This window comes from Poecilia reticulata, chromosome 14 (assembly GCF_904066995.2).
Source record: "Poecilia reticulata chromosome 14, P_reticulata-male-v2, whole genome shotgun sequence".
NCBI lineage: Eukaryota > Metazoa > Chordata > Actinopteri > Cyprinodontiformes > Poeciliidae > Poecilia > Poecilia reticulata.
Window position 1 is genome coordinate 15782412 of NC_088843.1, and position 12696 is coordinate 15795107.

Here is a 12696-nt window from a genome sequence, read left to right on the forward strand (position 1 = left end):
TTGTTGTGCAATATGTCATCCTTGTGCATTAGTGTTAGGGACACCACAAGAAATCTGCTAGCGACCGGTATTAGACCGTTTTTAGCTTGACCGACCCTGACCGGCGGAACCAGACGGAAACTTCTCAATAAATGAGTCGTATGTGAGCCGCTACTAGCTTCTGCAAACGACAACACGTTTTTTTGTGTGTGGAAGCTGACACAATGTTAGGCGGTGAGGTGTCTGAACATGATGGAGGAAGAAAAGATGCGTGAGAAAGTATTTCTGACGTTTCCAAACATGTCTGAATATTATTTGAATTGAAAGAGAGAGCGAGATTTTCAACAGATAGCAAGAAGGGTAAAAAGAGGTTTTATCCTTTACATCTTTGAACATAATTTCATCATACAAATTATACACAACCTTTTGTCTTTGATGCAACATGTCAGTAAAAGTGTGTTTTCCATGCATGTAATTAAGCACCACTCATTAAGACTTAAATGCCGTCCTTATTTACATCTTCCATCCTTAAACAGAATCGGGAAGCAGTAAAAATTGCAGAGTTGTATAATAACTAGTTACATTTACTTAAGTAGCATTTTAGAAACAATTTCCTTGTTTGATTAGGTTTATGTTGCTGTATTTTTTTACTTTTGAGTAATTTTATTTTGAAGTACCACTACTTTTATTCGATTACAATTCTTGGATATTTTGTAATCATGTCATTTATTTTGGTCCTTAAAATGCAAAAATAACTTTAAATTTTCAGCCATCTTAAGATATAATTGTTGAACATTAAATGGTTGATTTTTTTTTTTATCATACTTGAGCAGCCTTTTTACCAAATACTTTTTTTACTCTTGAATAATTTCTCGGACGGCTACTTTTTACTTTTGCTTGAGTAAAAATATGTTGAAGTAGTGCTATCCTACCGCCTCAAAAACGGTCTAAACAAAATTTGAATTGGTGCATCTCTAATTATTTAAAATTCTTAAAGATAAAGGGAAAAAAATCCATAAAATAATCACAATTAATTAACGTACCAGCTCAACTTTGGGGCCAAGACCTTCCAATATTTTATGAGCCTCCTCAGCTTTTTTCTGAAAAGAAAGCATTGACATCACAACAGACGCTTAATGAGTTACTCTGAACAGCTTAGTGATACTTTTTGTGCTATTGGTGTCCTAATTAAAATAAACATTTTCACTTTTACAATTATCACAAGGGTACCACAAAATATTGTGACGAAATTTTAAGTTCATATCCTCAACCCCTAAGTGAAATTATTCCATGAAAAAACTTGAGAAACTCTGCGAACCTGCATAACGAAGTTTAGAAACATTCGTTGGTTCTTCTCTAGTGTTAGCCAAAGTTATTAAGAGCCATTTTGGAACATCCAACAAGCCATTTGCGGCTCCGGGACCGCAGGTTGCAGATCCCTGAGCTAGTGCAATAGCAAAAATCCTAATTAAATACACTAATATTGATAGCTGCGACACGTTACCACGTTGAAAAGTTTAAGGCCCTGCAAGCACGCAGCTGCACCAAGGGGGAAAAAGAGCAAAGAATGGTGATGCAAGAAAATAATTATGGAGGCTAGCAAGAGATTCTTCCTGGGTCAGAGCAGATTTGTAGCTGAGACAAGATCATTAGGAGAATAATGACTCAGTGTTTAATTTCCCGAGCTCATCTACAGACAGGGACAAACAAGCGCAGCTGCCAGACTAACTGGCATGAGCGAGCGCCTTCACATCCTCCAGGGTTAATGGTTGACTGAGAAGGAGAAAGAGTCTCAGCACTCTCCGACCACAACGCTGTCTCGCAGCCATGAACTGCCGTGACCCCCGCAGGAATGGTTTTCCAACTCCCTGAAACGCAGCTCCTTTAGACCGAGGCTGTTCAAAGTGAGGCCCGGGGGCCATTGCGGGACCTGGACTGATTTTTTTGCGGTCGCCCGACCACAATAGTCTTTCCCTTCCTCCGTTTTTAAAAAAACACACACACATACACACATACATTGCTCACAAAAAAAATAAAAATTAAAAAAGCAAAAAAAATAATAAAATAAAACATGAATTAAAATTCTTGCTCTACGCAAGAACACAAAATTGTAGGAAAAAGAGTGACCTTTTTATACAGTCACTCTTTTTTGGTGGCAGGTGGTTTTTAAACAAAGGCCCTGTTTTTTATTGCTGAAAACAGACAAAATATTATTTCATTTTCTTTAGTCGAGCCCAAAATAAAAAGCAAAATTTGTTTAAATGGAATAAATGCTTAGCTTATTGCTGAGTAGATAAAAAAAGAATAGAAACATTAAAAAAAATCTTTGGTAATTTTAGTTTTTAACAGTTATATTTTTTGGGGATTTTTTTAGCTGCTAACTTTGACCAGGGTGACAAAAAGTTTGGATGCCACATTTTAAAAGGTAATTTTAAGTGATTTTTATTAAGTTTTAATGGTCAAACTTTTTAAAGATTCCATTGAAAACACATCCCAAGTCTCTTCCACTGCAGCCAAATTAATAAAAAAAAAAAAAAAAAAATAACTACAAGAAAGTCCAGCAACAGTGGATACAGTTGAATCATTGTTCTGAGAATCAAAATCCAGTCGTGTTTTGTGGTCGGGATGTTTGAGCAAGAAGCACAAAGAAATGTTCATTTCATAGTGGAAGCAACTTAATACGGTGGTTCAAAGCAAACATTTCATTTCAAAGTAGAAACAGGCAGAGTGGAGAAAAACTGAATTTAAAGAGATGGTTACAGCCCGTCTGCTGCAAGGATCGAGAAGAAACGTTGTTGTGGTCCCAGTTAAAAACAGACAAATTAGCTTTATGGGTGGCTGCAGCCAAGACAAACTGCAGCCGAGACAGGAAAACTGAATAACTCCATCGGAGATGGGAGGCGGTGCGTTCGGAGGACGTACCCTGTTCTCATCGTAGATGATCTGAACGATGCTGCGGTGCTTGTGCTCCACCGGAGGAGGGGTTGCTGGCTTTTCTGGCTCCACGGGCTTCGCTGCTTCTTCCTCGAGTTGTTGCTAGGAGACAACGTTGAGATGAGAAGTTCAGACCAAAAAGCTTAATATAAAAAAAAATTTAAATAAAAAAATCACAGTCACACATTTCCATTTGTTGAAACTTTGGAATTTCAGTAGTTATCTTTTTTTTTGCATGAAACAGCATAAAGCACCTGAATAATCAGTTGATGCTCATTGGAGTCCTAGTAGTTCATTCATTTTGTATACAGTGATATTAACTGTATACACATTAACTTAATTAGGTACTGTGTGGCCAGCTATTACAAACAACTTTTAGGACTTTTAATTAAATACAGTAATATATTGTGTATAGACAAATAAAATTATTATTTAAAATTAAGACAGAATGTAAATTTCACTATTTTGCTACCTAAAACTCTGGCTATTTACAAAGCAGGTCTGTCTTGTTTTGTTTTACTGCCACTGGAACAAGCTGTTTTTTTTTTTTTGTTTTCCCTAAACGGGATCATTATGAAACATTTCAGTAAGGCCAAGGTTTCTTATACAACAACCTTTGTTTTCCAGCCTTGCCCAGTGACAAAACGCCTGGCTCGCTTTACCCCCACCTGCTTTTTCTTCAGCTTGGAAATCTGCTGTTCCACTTTCGCAATCTCCCTGTCCACGCGGTCCATGCTCTGGATCAGCTCCTCCTTGGACAGCTTGGAGGGAGACGTGTCCTGCTCTTCCCCCATGTGCAGCGCAGGTCCTCCCTGCGACGGGGACTCCACTTTGACGGTGAACGGAGACTCCTGGTGAACAAAATTTGTTTAAGAAGCACAAACCGCCAGGCTTGATTTTCTGCCAGTAACCGAGTAAAGTAATAAAGCCTAGATTCGGCCGAGAGGGAAGAGAAGGACAAGCCAAAACAATCAGGCCCCACCTTTTTGACCTCAACAGTGGCTCTTAAGCTGTCCTGTACAGTGTGGGGCATGGGCAGCACAATACCCCCAGCAGTGGGAGGGGTGCGGTTGATATGGGCCTCGGCAACGGTCTCCATGCGAGGGCGCTTGGCCTCCAGGGCCTCGTGCTCTGCCTGCGCCGTGACGGAGTGAAACTGCCGATCGTAATCATGGTGGCGCCTCTCCGGAGGCCTGAAGTGCAAAAGAAGACATGAAACGTATTTAGAGAACGGTTTACCACAAATTGTTTGTAAAATATGAACAAATCTGAACAGATCCAGGAGGAATTGAAAGAAAATCTGCTGCTTAGCGACGGGGTGAGAGCACCTTTCAACTCCGGGGTGGAACTCGGAGAGCAAGGACAACCGTCTGCGGCCCTGTGGATCCTGCATATGAGTGCGGTAGTCTGGGACGGGGAAATCCTTCAGGAGGAAGAGGAAGGAAACAGAAGACTTAGAAAGCAATCTGGTGAATTAAAAAAAAATGGAGGGGTCTCCCCACAAAAAACACAAAACATGAATTCCTGCAAAATGAACAATTGCAGTTTAAACTCCACAAATTTCCCATCGGACCATTTCTACATTTGAAAGTTGCTTTAATGAAATGCGACTGGAGAATTTTCTAGCTTTTCAGAGCATAGAGTAACATATATCTGCCCTCCCCCCCACCTTCAATAGCTACAAGAGGGCCACTACACATTTCCCTATTTTACAACAACAAACTTGTTTTCTTCCAAAAAAAATGTTTTGTTATAAATGCACAACGTTGAGTCTCCTGAGATTGAGTCTGTTTGTTCGGAAAACAAAGTAAAGGCAGACAGCTGTGAGCTTATGTCATTTAGCTATGGACCTGACATCAGCATCTGCTTCACATTGCTAATTTATGTGTTTTCACAACTGATAGTCCAGTTCAATTGAGAACCAAAATTGCAATATTTCTTATATTTTCAGTTGGTGTGGTTTGTTTTCACACAGCACTGTGTCAAATGAACCAAACCCTTTGAAAAACTCGTTCACCTCCTCACCTGTGGTGGCGCTGCACCAAGAACCACTGAAGGAAACGACACGAAAGCCTACTGAGAACAACTTTCTTCTTCACAAATGTAAACATAAATGGATCGGTTGGAGGATTTCTCTTTTTGTCTCTGGTAAAAGACCTAGAGTCATTTCTCTCTGTACGTTTGTTTTGGTTGTGTTTACCCAAAATCCGGGCACATATGCATTCTAACCACACAAGCCTTCACTTCTATCAAACTGATTCCTAGGTGGACCAGAGTTCACTTTTTTTGGTCCACATCAGAGTTCTGTTGCACATTCACACCTCCCCAAGTGAACCAAACTTTAAAGCCAAACAAACTAGTTTGATTAAAGTGAACTAAACAGGGCTGGTTTCAAACGCCATCACGCATTCTTACCCTTAGAAGTTATTTCTACGTCTTGTTTACTCTTTCAAATCTTGCGACTGGCTGAGGAGGAGCAAAAATAAATAAATAAATAAAAGTTATCACTCTCTTGATCTGCAAACCGGGCTTTCCCCTCTACAAGTCAGCTGATCGGGGTTTTGTCTGACTTTAACCACTTTGGTCCCTTCACAGAACACACGGCGGCAGCAAAAAGGAGTCTTGAAGTGTTTTATTCAAAGAGGCTCCAATTCTTAACAAAAATAAAAGAAAAACGCTGTTTAACGCTACAGATAGCAAGCTACAAGTAGCATGCTTGTAAAGCAGCCGGCTGCTTTACTGAGTCATGTTTTCAGAGTGCAGCTCTGACAACAGGTGCACTAACCTCTTAAAATTTCCTTCTACTTATTGCTGCACACTTATCTCTATCTGATCTGTCTGAAGCAACGTTGTGCTTCAGACAGATCAGGAGTAACTCGAATTTAATTATATTTTTGCTTAACTCTTTGCCAACATAAAAAAAGCAAGTCACATTATTACCACAAGCAAAAATATATAATCTATTTCAGCTGAAGTAGGAAAAACTGTTATTTCTTTACTTTAAATAAAAATAAAAAGTCATTTGGATCATATTAAACATATTAGTTTCTTTTTTTTAATACCCTGCTTTTCTTAGGTTTTGACATTACAAGAATCCCATAGAAACCTCTGGCTGCTTGCAGTTAAATCATCCAGCACTGCAGAACATTTGTGGTGAAACAGATAAATCCTCAGACTTTATTTTTGCGTACAAGACTATGTCCTGAGGTAACATTTTTGCTACGAAGAGTTATGCAATACTTGTGTATTTTGTTTGAAACATGGGACTTTTAACCCCACCCAGTCATTTCCTGTAAGCTGCCTGCTTTTTACTATCCCATAAAAGCAATAATTCCCAATTAACTCCTCGGTCGGTCAGTCACTCTGAAAGGAAAAGTAATGCTGACTTCATTTGGAGGTTTGACTTTAAGAATTCACAAAATATTGTTGTTGTTGTTTCAAATAAAACTTGAACGGGTAATTTATTACATTTTTTTTAATGCAAACAATGCAGAACAATTTACAAGGCAAGTTCAAAAATGTAATCAGCACAGTGCGACTGCCAAAAAAAAAAGAAATCTGTTTTCAGGAAATATTCAGAAATCCCTATCTTCTCCTGGATTTAAGCAAACAATCAAATGCCTGGAATTTTTCAGCCAATACTTTTCTGTGAAAAAGAGATTCCAAGAAGGATGAAGTCCAAAAACTGCAACAAAAAAAAACATGATCCAATATTTTGTTTTTTAAAGTTTCTCAGTTTAAGTTCATTTAAAAGAATAATACACAAAAAATATATTAATATGGCTGCGTCAGATAAAGTCTCTCACCAGGATGGAATATAAAAATGGAAATTGAGCGTCTATGAGCCACACTGTTTGTAGACACCAACCTAACATGTAAAAAAAAAAAAAAAAAAAAAATTTTAAGTGAAAGGAAATAAGAAAAAGATAAACAGGAAGTGATAAAAACCAGCCCCAGGCTAGCGTCATTCATTTATACTCTACCTGCTGCTTTTTTTTTTTTTTATTGTCCTTCAGTCTATTTAGTTCTAAATGATAATAATCATCAAATTCAGTTACTTCCTTTTAGATTTAAAACAACAACTCAAGAGAGAAAGTGACATGTCTTCCTTTCTCTTTCTCTCTGAGAGAACATTTCCTCCGACTGAGGACGGAAGCACGAGAACCAGCCCACGCATGTGCATCCAGATCAGTCCGATATTCTTCCAATGCTGCTGCTTGCTCTCTAGTCAGCCAGGAGAAATGAGACGGCAGACCAGAACTGAACATTTTTGGTCCAAACCGTCTCAAAATGAGTTACTAGAAAATAAATAAGTGTGTCAAATTGTTGAAAGCAGTTGTTGAAAGCAGAAACAACATAAAACTCTAGCCTTTTTGAGATGCAACATGTCCACAAACTAAGATTCTTACGTTCAAAAAGCTGAAAATCTAAAGCTGAATGTTTAGTTCTAGTTAACAAATGTCAAAATACGTAACACTGTCCTTCTGTAAAAACACTTGTAAATGCCAAATCTCCATCATCTACCTTTGAAATGTGAGAGGTTTTTTTAGCATCACACTCATGTTGCTCATGTCACAACTGAAGAAAAACAATATTTGTTTGTGTTTACAATTAATGTCAGACTTTTCACTTTTAGTACTTGGTATCACTTCTGCTTTATTTTAGCAAAACTAGGAACTAGAGTCGTATAATTGCTGAAAATACAGTTAGAAACTCAAATAATGTATGATGCCTTTGGTAATGAGGTTTCACCCTGTTGCTCTGATTTAGTTTTGTTCACATTATTGCCAAAATATTTTCATTTGATTGTTAAATTGCACAGCTTATTTTGCTTCTCACAAGTGAAATTGGATCCAATGTTTTTTTTATAGATGAAGTTAAACTAAAGATCACATTTAATTTCTCTATTTTCAACATTTCATATTTTCCAAATTAAAATTTGTTCATATTTTTTGCAGAAGACTTTATAATTTAGAATTAAATATAATACATAACCTAAAATGTTCCTCAAATTATAAACCACTGTGATTACTTGATCAATCTGATATTTTTTTAAAGGTGCATTCTGCAGAATTTCTTTTAATCACTTCAAATTTTATGCAATAAAAATTTTTTTTAGATGCAAATAAATAGTTAAATAACTTTTTGGAAATAAGAAAATATGTATTTTATTGCCTAAAATGCAGCACCATAGCATTCCTTTAGCATACACTTGAACATTTGTAGGAAAAGATGTACCTGTGGCAAAAAAAACTGAAGAAATACTTAAATAAGCCTTAAACAGAACATCCGCATCATGTAAGGCTATTCAGTTGACCATTTTTTTCAATTAACCAATTAATAATTGGATGCAAAAGCTGCTTAACAGCAAAAAATTTTTTACAGAATTTGAACAAAGTGAAGCTAAAAGTGACAGAATTTTTAGTAGAAAATATTTAAGACAAAAATGTTTTTTTAAGTTTGTATGCTCCAGTTAGCCATTACTGAATTACCAAATTAGTTGACAATTATTTCAATAAATCAATTAATCATGACTAATCCGATTAATTGCTTCAGCTCTACATTAAATATGCATTTCATAATAAATCAGTGATCCCTTCATTTTGATTGTAAAACTTAAACAAAAAGTAGTTTTGCTGTGTTTGGAATCTTAACCAAACTTAGTTTAATCGTATTTTGAAACCAGGACGGTCAGGTGGATGGGACTCCACAGGGCAGGGAATGCGGACAACATTTTAAACCCTGCATTTGGTGTTGTTCATTCATTTTCAGGCTGCATTTGTGAAACCGGCCAAACTGCCAGAATCAAATTATGCAGCTATAACATCGCATGCAGCAGACAAGGACTGATGTCCTGCTGTGGTCACAGAACGATTTCAGATTGTTTGTAAAGTCCGGTTGCAGTCCCACTGTAAGCAAACTGTAGAAATGTTTTCAGAGTTTGGTCCGGAGAATGATACCCGGTGCAGAAACTAAGCAAGGAAACACACGGGAACACACTTTGGTATGAAAGAGTATCAGACCCAGTTTAAGCTCTGATCTAGAGGCAAAACCAGAAATGTGCCACTGCTTTTTCATTAGGGTTTTTTTCACCGTGGGTCACTAAAAAAAATTTAAAATCAATAAGTCAAGTTTCTTTTCCCCCCATACTTGTACAAATTTATAAAAATTATGTATTAAAGTTTTACGGGAGGCGTTAAAAAATTTGAAATAAACTCTAAAAGACGCCAAACTAGTAAAGGAGGAGAGCAATTGGCTTTACTGCAGTTTAGTTTTACCTGTTGGTGGCGCGATCCGGTGAAGGCGTACTGGACACCAGAGTGTGACGGGTATCGGCTCTGCTCGCTGCTGAACGACCCCTGGCTGGGGGGGTAGCCCGAGCTACTGGACATCCTGGTTCGGTGCTGGCGTGCTGCTGCTGCCTCACAAAACGGAAAGTTTGGCTACACCATGTTTGGAGACACGAACCACCTGCACACAGGAACGTGGCAATAAAACGTGGTGTATTTTAGACATTTGGGACAGGTACGTAAAATACCTGAACTGATCTGAAAGAGAGCAAGACGTTCAGCAGACAGCAGGAAGGTTTGACAGAGTAGAAAACGGTTGCTTTGTTTTATTCTTGGCTTTTATAGTCCTGCTGCGATCGCAACTGTTAATGCAAATTCAGTCATTTTTAGCAAATTTTTGCGTCTAATCGATCACATTTTCTGTATTTAGCGACTCTAAACAGTAACATTTGCCTTTTGAGGTGTGCTGTAGAATTTTTGTTTGGGATGTTCCCTGCTCTTCTCCTATCGCTGCTCCCTAAATACAGTGCTCATTTACAAAATTACAAAATCCTAATAATTACCAAGTCAGTAAGTGATTTATTTCATTAATCTGCGATAAGGGGTAGGATTAAATAAGTGTCTCCTTATCCCTACTTCTTTTCAAACAGAAAAGTAGCAGTAAGTTAGTTATTTTTGTTCTTGGTTATATATGCCTATGTTTTCACCTGTCCTTTTTTTTTTTTTTTTAAACTTGTTTGAAATAAATAAATAAAATCTTATATCTTATAAAAACAAAAATGAAGTGGTTAAAACTGGGCCAAAGCTGTCAAAGATTTGCGTTAAACCAGGAAACAGTCACAAAATGTTGATCTTTGCACATCTAGTTTAAAAGTTCAGGAGTTATGAATGAACCACAAAAAAACTGAAAAACTACACCTGTAATACAGTTTTCCACTTGCAAAATCTAACAAGATAAACATATTTGATAGGTCATAAAATCTTTAAAGCGCTGACCTGCTAATATAGCCTCTTCTTGGCATTTATAGTAAGGTTAAAAATTTATTTAAAATACTACAAAGAAACCAAAAAAACGTCTTTAGAAGTAAAAATTAAATAAATGAAATTAACTTAGTTATCAGGCAGTTTGTTCTCTTGTAATGTTCATCATCAAATCGCAGCATTGGAGCAACTTTAGAGAAAAGAGGCGAGCTTCCAAAGAACATTGGTATCTGGATGATCAGTCTGTCGCTGCGCTTGCTTTATCGGCAACGACGACGCTGTGGAGTCAGGGACATGGCAGGCGCAGCAACCGTCTGAGCCACCGAAGAACAAAGAAACACTTCAGCTAACTGCCTTCACCCTGATCATCCCACGTTCTTAATGAACAGCTTTAAAAACGTCAGTGCAGATATGTTTTTAATCAGCTGAAGCATTTTAAGAGATCGCTCGGCTCGTAAAATTGATAAGTAATTTGTATTGAAAACCTAAAAAGGAGCCCAAATGTGACAGTGATGGAAAAAAAATTTAAATGTCCCCAAGTTTCGTGCCACTGACATGAATGAGTTGAGCTTTTCAAGATAAAAAGATAAAATGCAGGTGCAAGTAACGATCAATTTTGTCATTGATTACGTGGATAAAAACACTTGGTACATTCTGAAGATTTGTCATTAAGGAATTGTATATGGTATTAGAAATACAAAGGATGCAAATTAACAATTTAATTCCTTTTTTAAATGTGAAAATAAACATTTTATTACCCAAATTGGAAGAACAGCATTGCTTTTAGTGTATCCGTGATCATTTGTTACAAAAGATAGTACTACTTCTAAACTCAGCTCTTTCTGCTTGACTTATCAAGACAGTGTGAAGTAAATTTGTACTTTATTTTTTGGATTACAAATTAATAGCAAAATGTGTCTAGCGGAATTTTATTTTTTTTTTTTTTTTTTTTACACAAACCGAATCTGGTGAAGCCAAAACTTTGTCACTTGAGTAGTTTTGGATAGAACATATTTACTAGCAAAAGGTTGTTGTTTTATCTTAAATGCAAAATGTACTTATTTTTTGGACATTTTTGGCTCCACGTATGTTGTTTTATTCTCCAAATGGCCTTTTTTGAGTCTGTCTACTCCATTAAACGATTAATCAATTACTAAATTGGTTGACGATTATTTCAATAATCGGTTAATCACGATTAATCGTTTCAGCCCTAAAATAAAATGCAGTCTGCTATCAAATTGCAATTACATAAAAAATGAAGAATACGTATGATAAACACAAATTTTCTGAGATGATTTGGTCAAACTATTAACATGAACTATAAAGACTGAGCCTTTAGCAAAAGGGTTGATGTTTGTGATGGATACAACATCCCCCAGACTGATTTCCATAGGTCATTTTTGACAAACGCTCTTTCTGGACCCAAACAAACATGTATGAATGTTCTACAAGTAAGCATGAATCAGTTACTGATGTCAAAGTACACCAAGGACTTCAAACTTTTTAAAATTGCTAGCATATCTTCTCTCTCTTCCCATTTCCCATCTGAATACTTCAAATATAAGCCCGTCATGATTCCAGAGGAAAGCGGTTCTTTCCTCTGGAGCAGCAGCTAGATGAAGCTGGGATGACACTGGGTTTTTCTTGCTAGGGTCAGAGTTTAAGAACTGGAAACAGGAAGAATTGTGATTTAGTAAGTTTAGTTACCAGTTTGAAGGAAAAAGCACCAACTAACCAACCACTTAGTATCCACTTGCTTGACTTGCGATTCTATATACAGAGCAAAACAAAAAGACATAATACTCTGTGAAAATGACTTCTAAATGTAAATATTTTTGATTCTGTCTTTAATCCCCCCCAATTTAATTACAAATACTTTATTAACCCCTAAGGGAAGTTCAACATGGTAACAAAAACCACCCAAATTTCTGTAGAGTTGCTGAAGATGGTGATAGATGTGGGCAGGAAAAGTCTCCTGACAGAACATTGGTGTATTCCAGTCTTGTTAAGAGAATGTTTTCATGGTTGCCATTATGTTTTTCATTTTATGAAGCACCATTCTTTGTACAGTCATCTCTAGAGTAGACCTAAGGACTGAACCAGCCTTCTTTATCAGCCAGTTGAGTTTATTTTAAGTCACTGGCTCTGCTGCTGCCCCAACAGATGATGGCAGAAGAGATTAGCATAGATAACTGCTAACATGTTGTATCACTGTAACATGTTAGCAGGGAGAGGAGTATTTGCTGTTGTTTTTGTAAATACATGCAATTAGGTCATGTATTTAACTACAAGTCTGACAGGCCACCAGGCTTTACTTGGGCACCACCAGGCTTAAGACTGTTTATTTTAGTCTTTAATGATTGCCTTTATAGATGGTGTTTAGGTGTTAATTTTCCAGTCTTCCAATAACACATAACTATCAAGTGATATTTTCAAATTTCCTGTTAACTTTAAACATTTTTTAACTCAAAAACATGGCGGCCGACTGGATGACTACCCTAGCGGCCTATAG

At 36.9% G+C, this 12696-nt stretch overlaps 1 protein-coding gene across 8 annotated transcripts in view; it reads right to left on the reverse strand.

Moving 5' to 3' along the window:
• ncor1 (nuclear receptor corepressor 1) overlaps window positions 1-12696 on the reverse strand; it is a 64940-nt gene that overhangs the window by 49982 nt on the left and 2262 nt on the right. For all 8 annotated transcript variants that reach the window (XM_081615573.1, XM_017308555.2, XM_008428070.3 and 5 more), the window contains exons 2-7: window positions 9192-9384; window positions 4242-4336; window positions 3896-4106; window positions 3582-3764; window positions 2902-3015; window positions 1023-1079 (exon numbers count right to left, since the gene is read on the reverse strand). In XM_081615573.1, the coding sequence (XP_081471699.1) occupies window positions 1023-1079; window positions 2902-3015; window positions 3582-3764; window positions 3896-4106; window positions 4242-4336; window positions 9192-9305 (774 nt within the window). In that variant the 5' untranslated portion in view covers window positions 9306-9384. The remainder of the gene's footprint in view (window positions 1-1022; window positions 1080-2901; window positions 3016-3581; window positions 3765-3895; window positions 4107-4241; window positions 4337-9191; window positions 9385-12696) is intronic.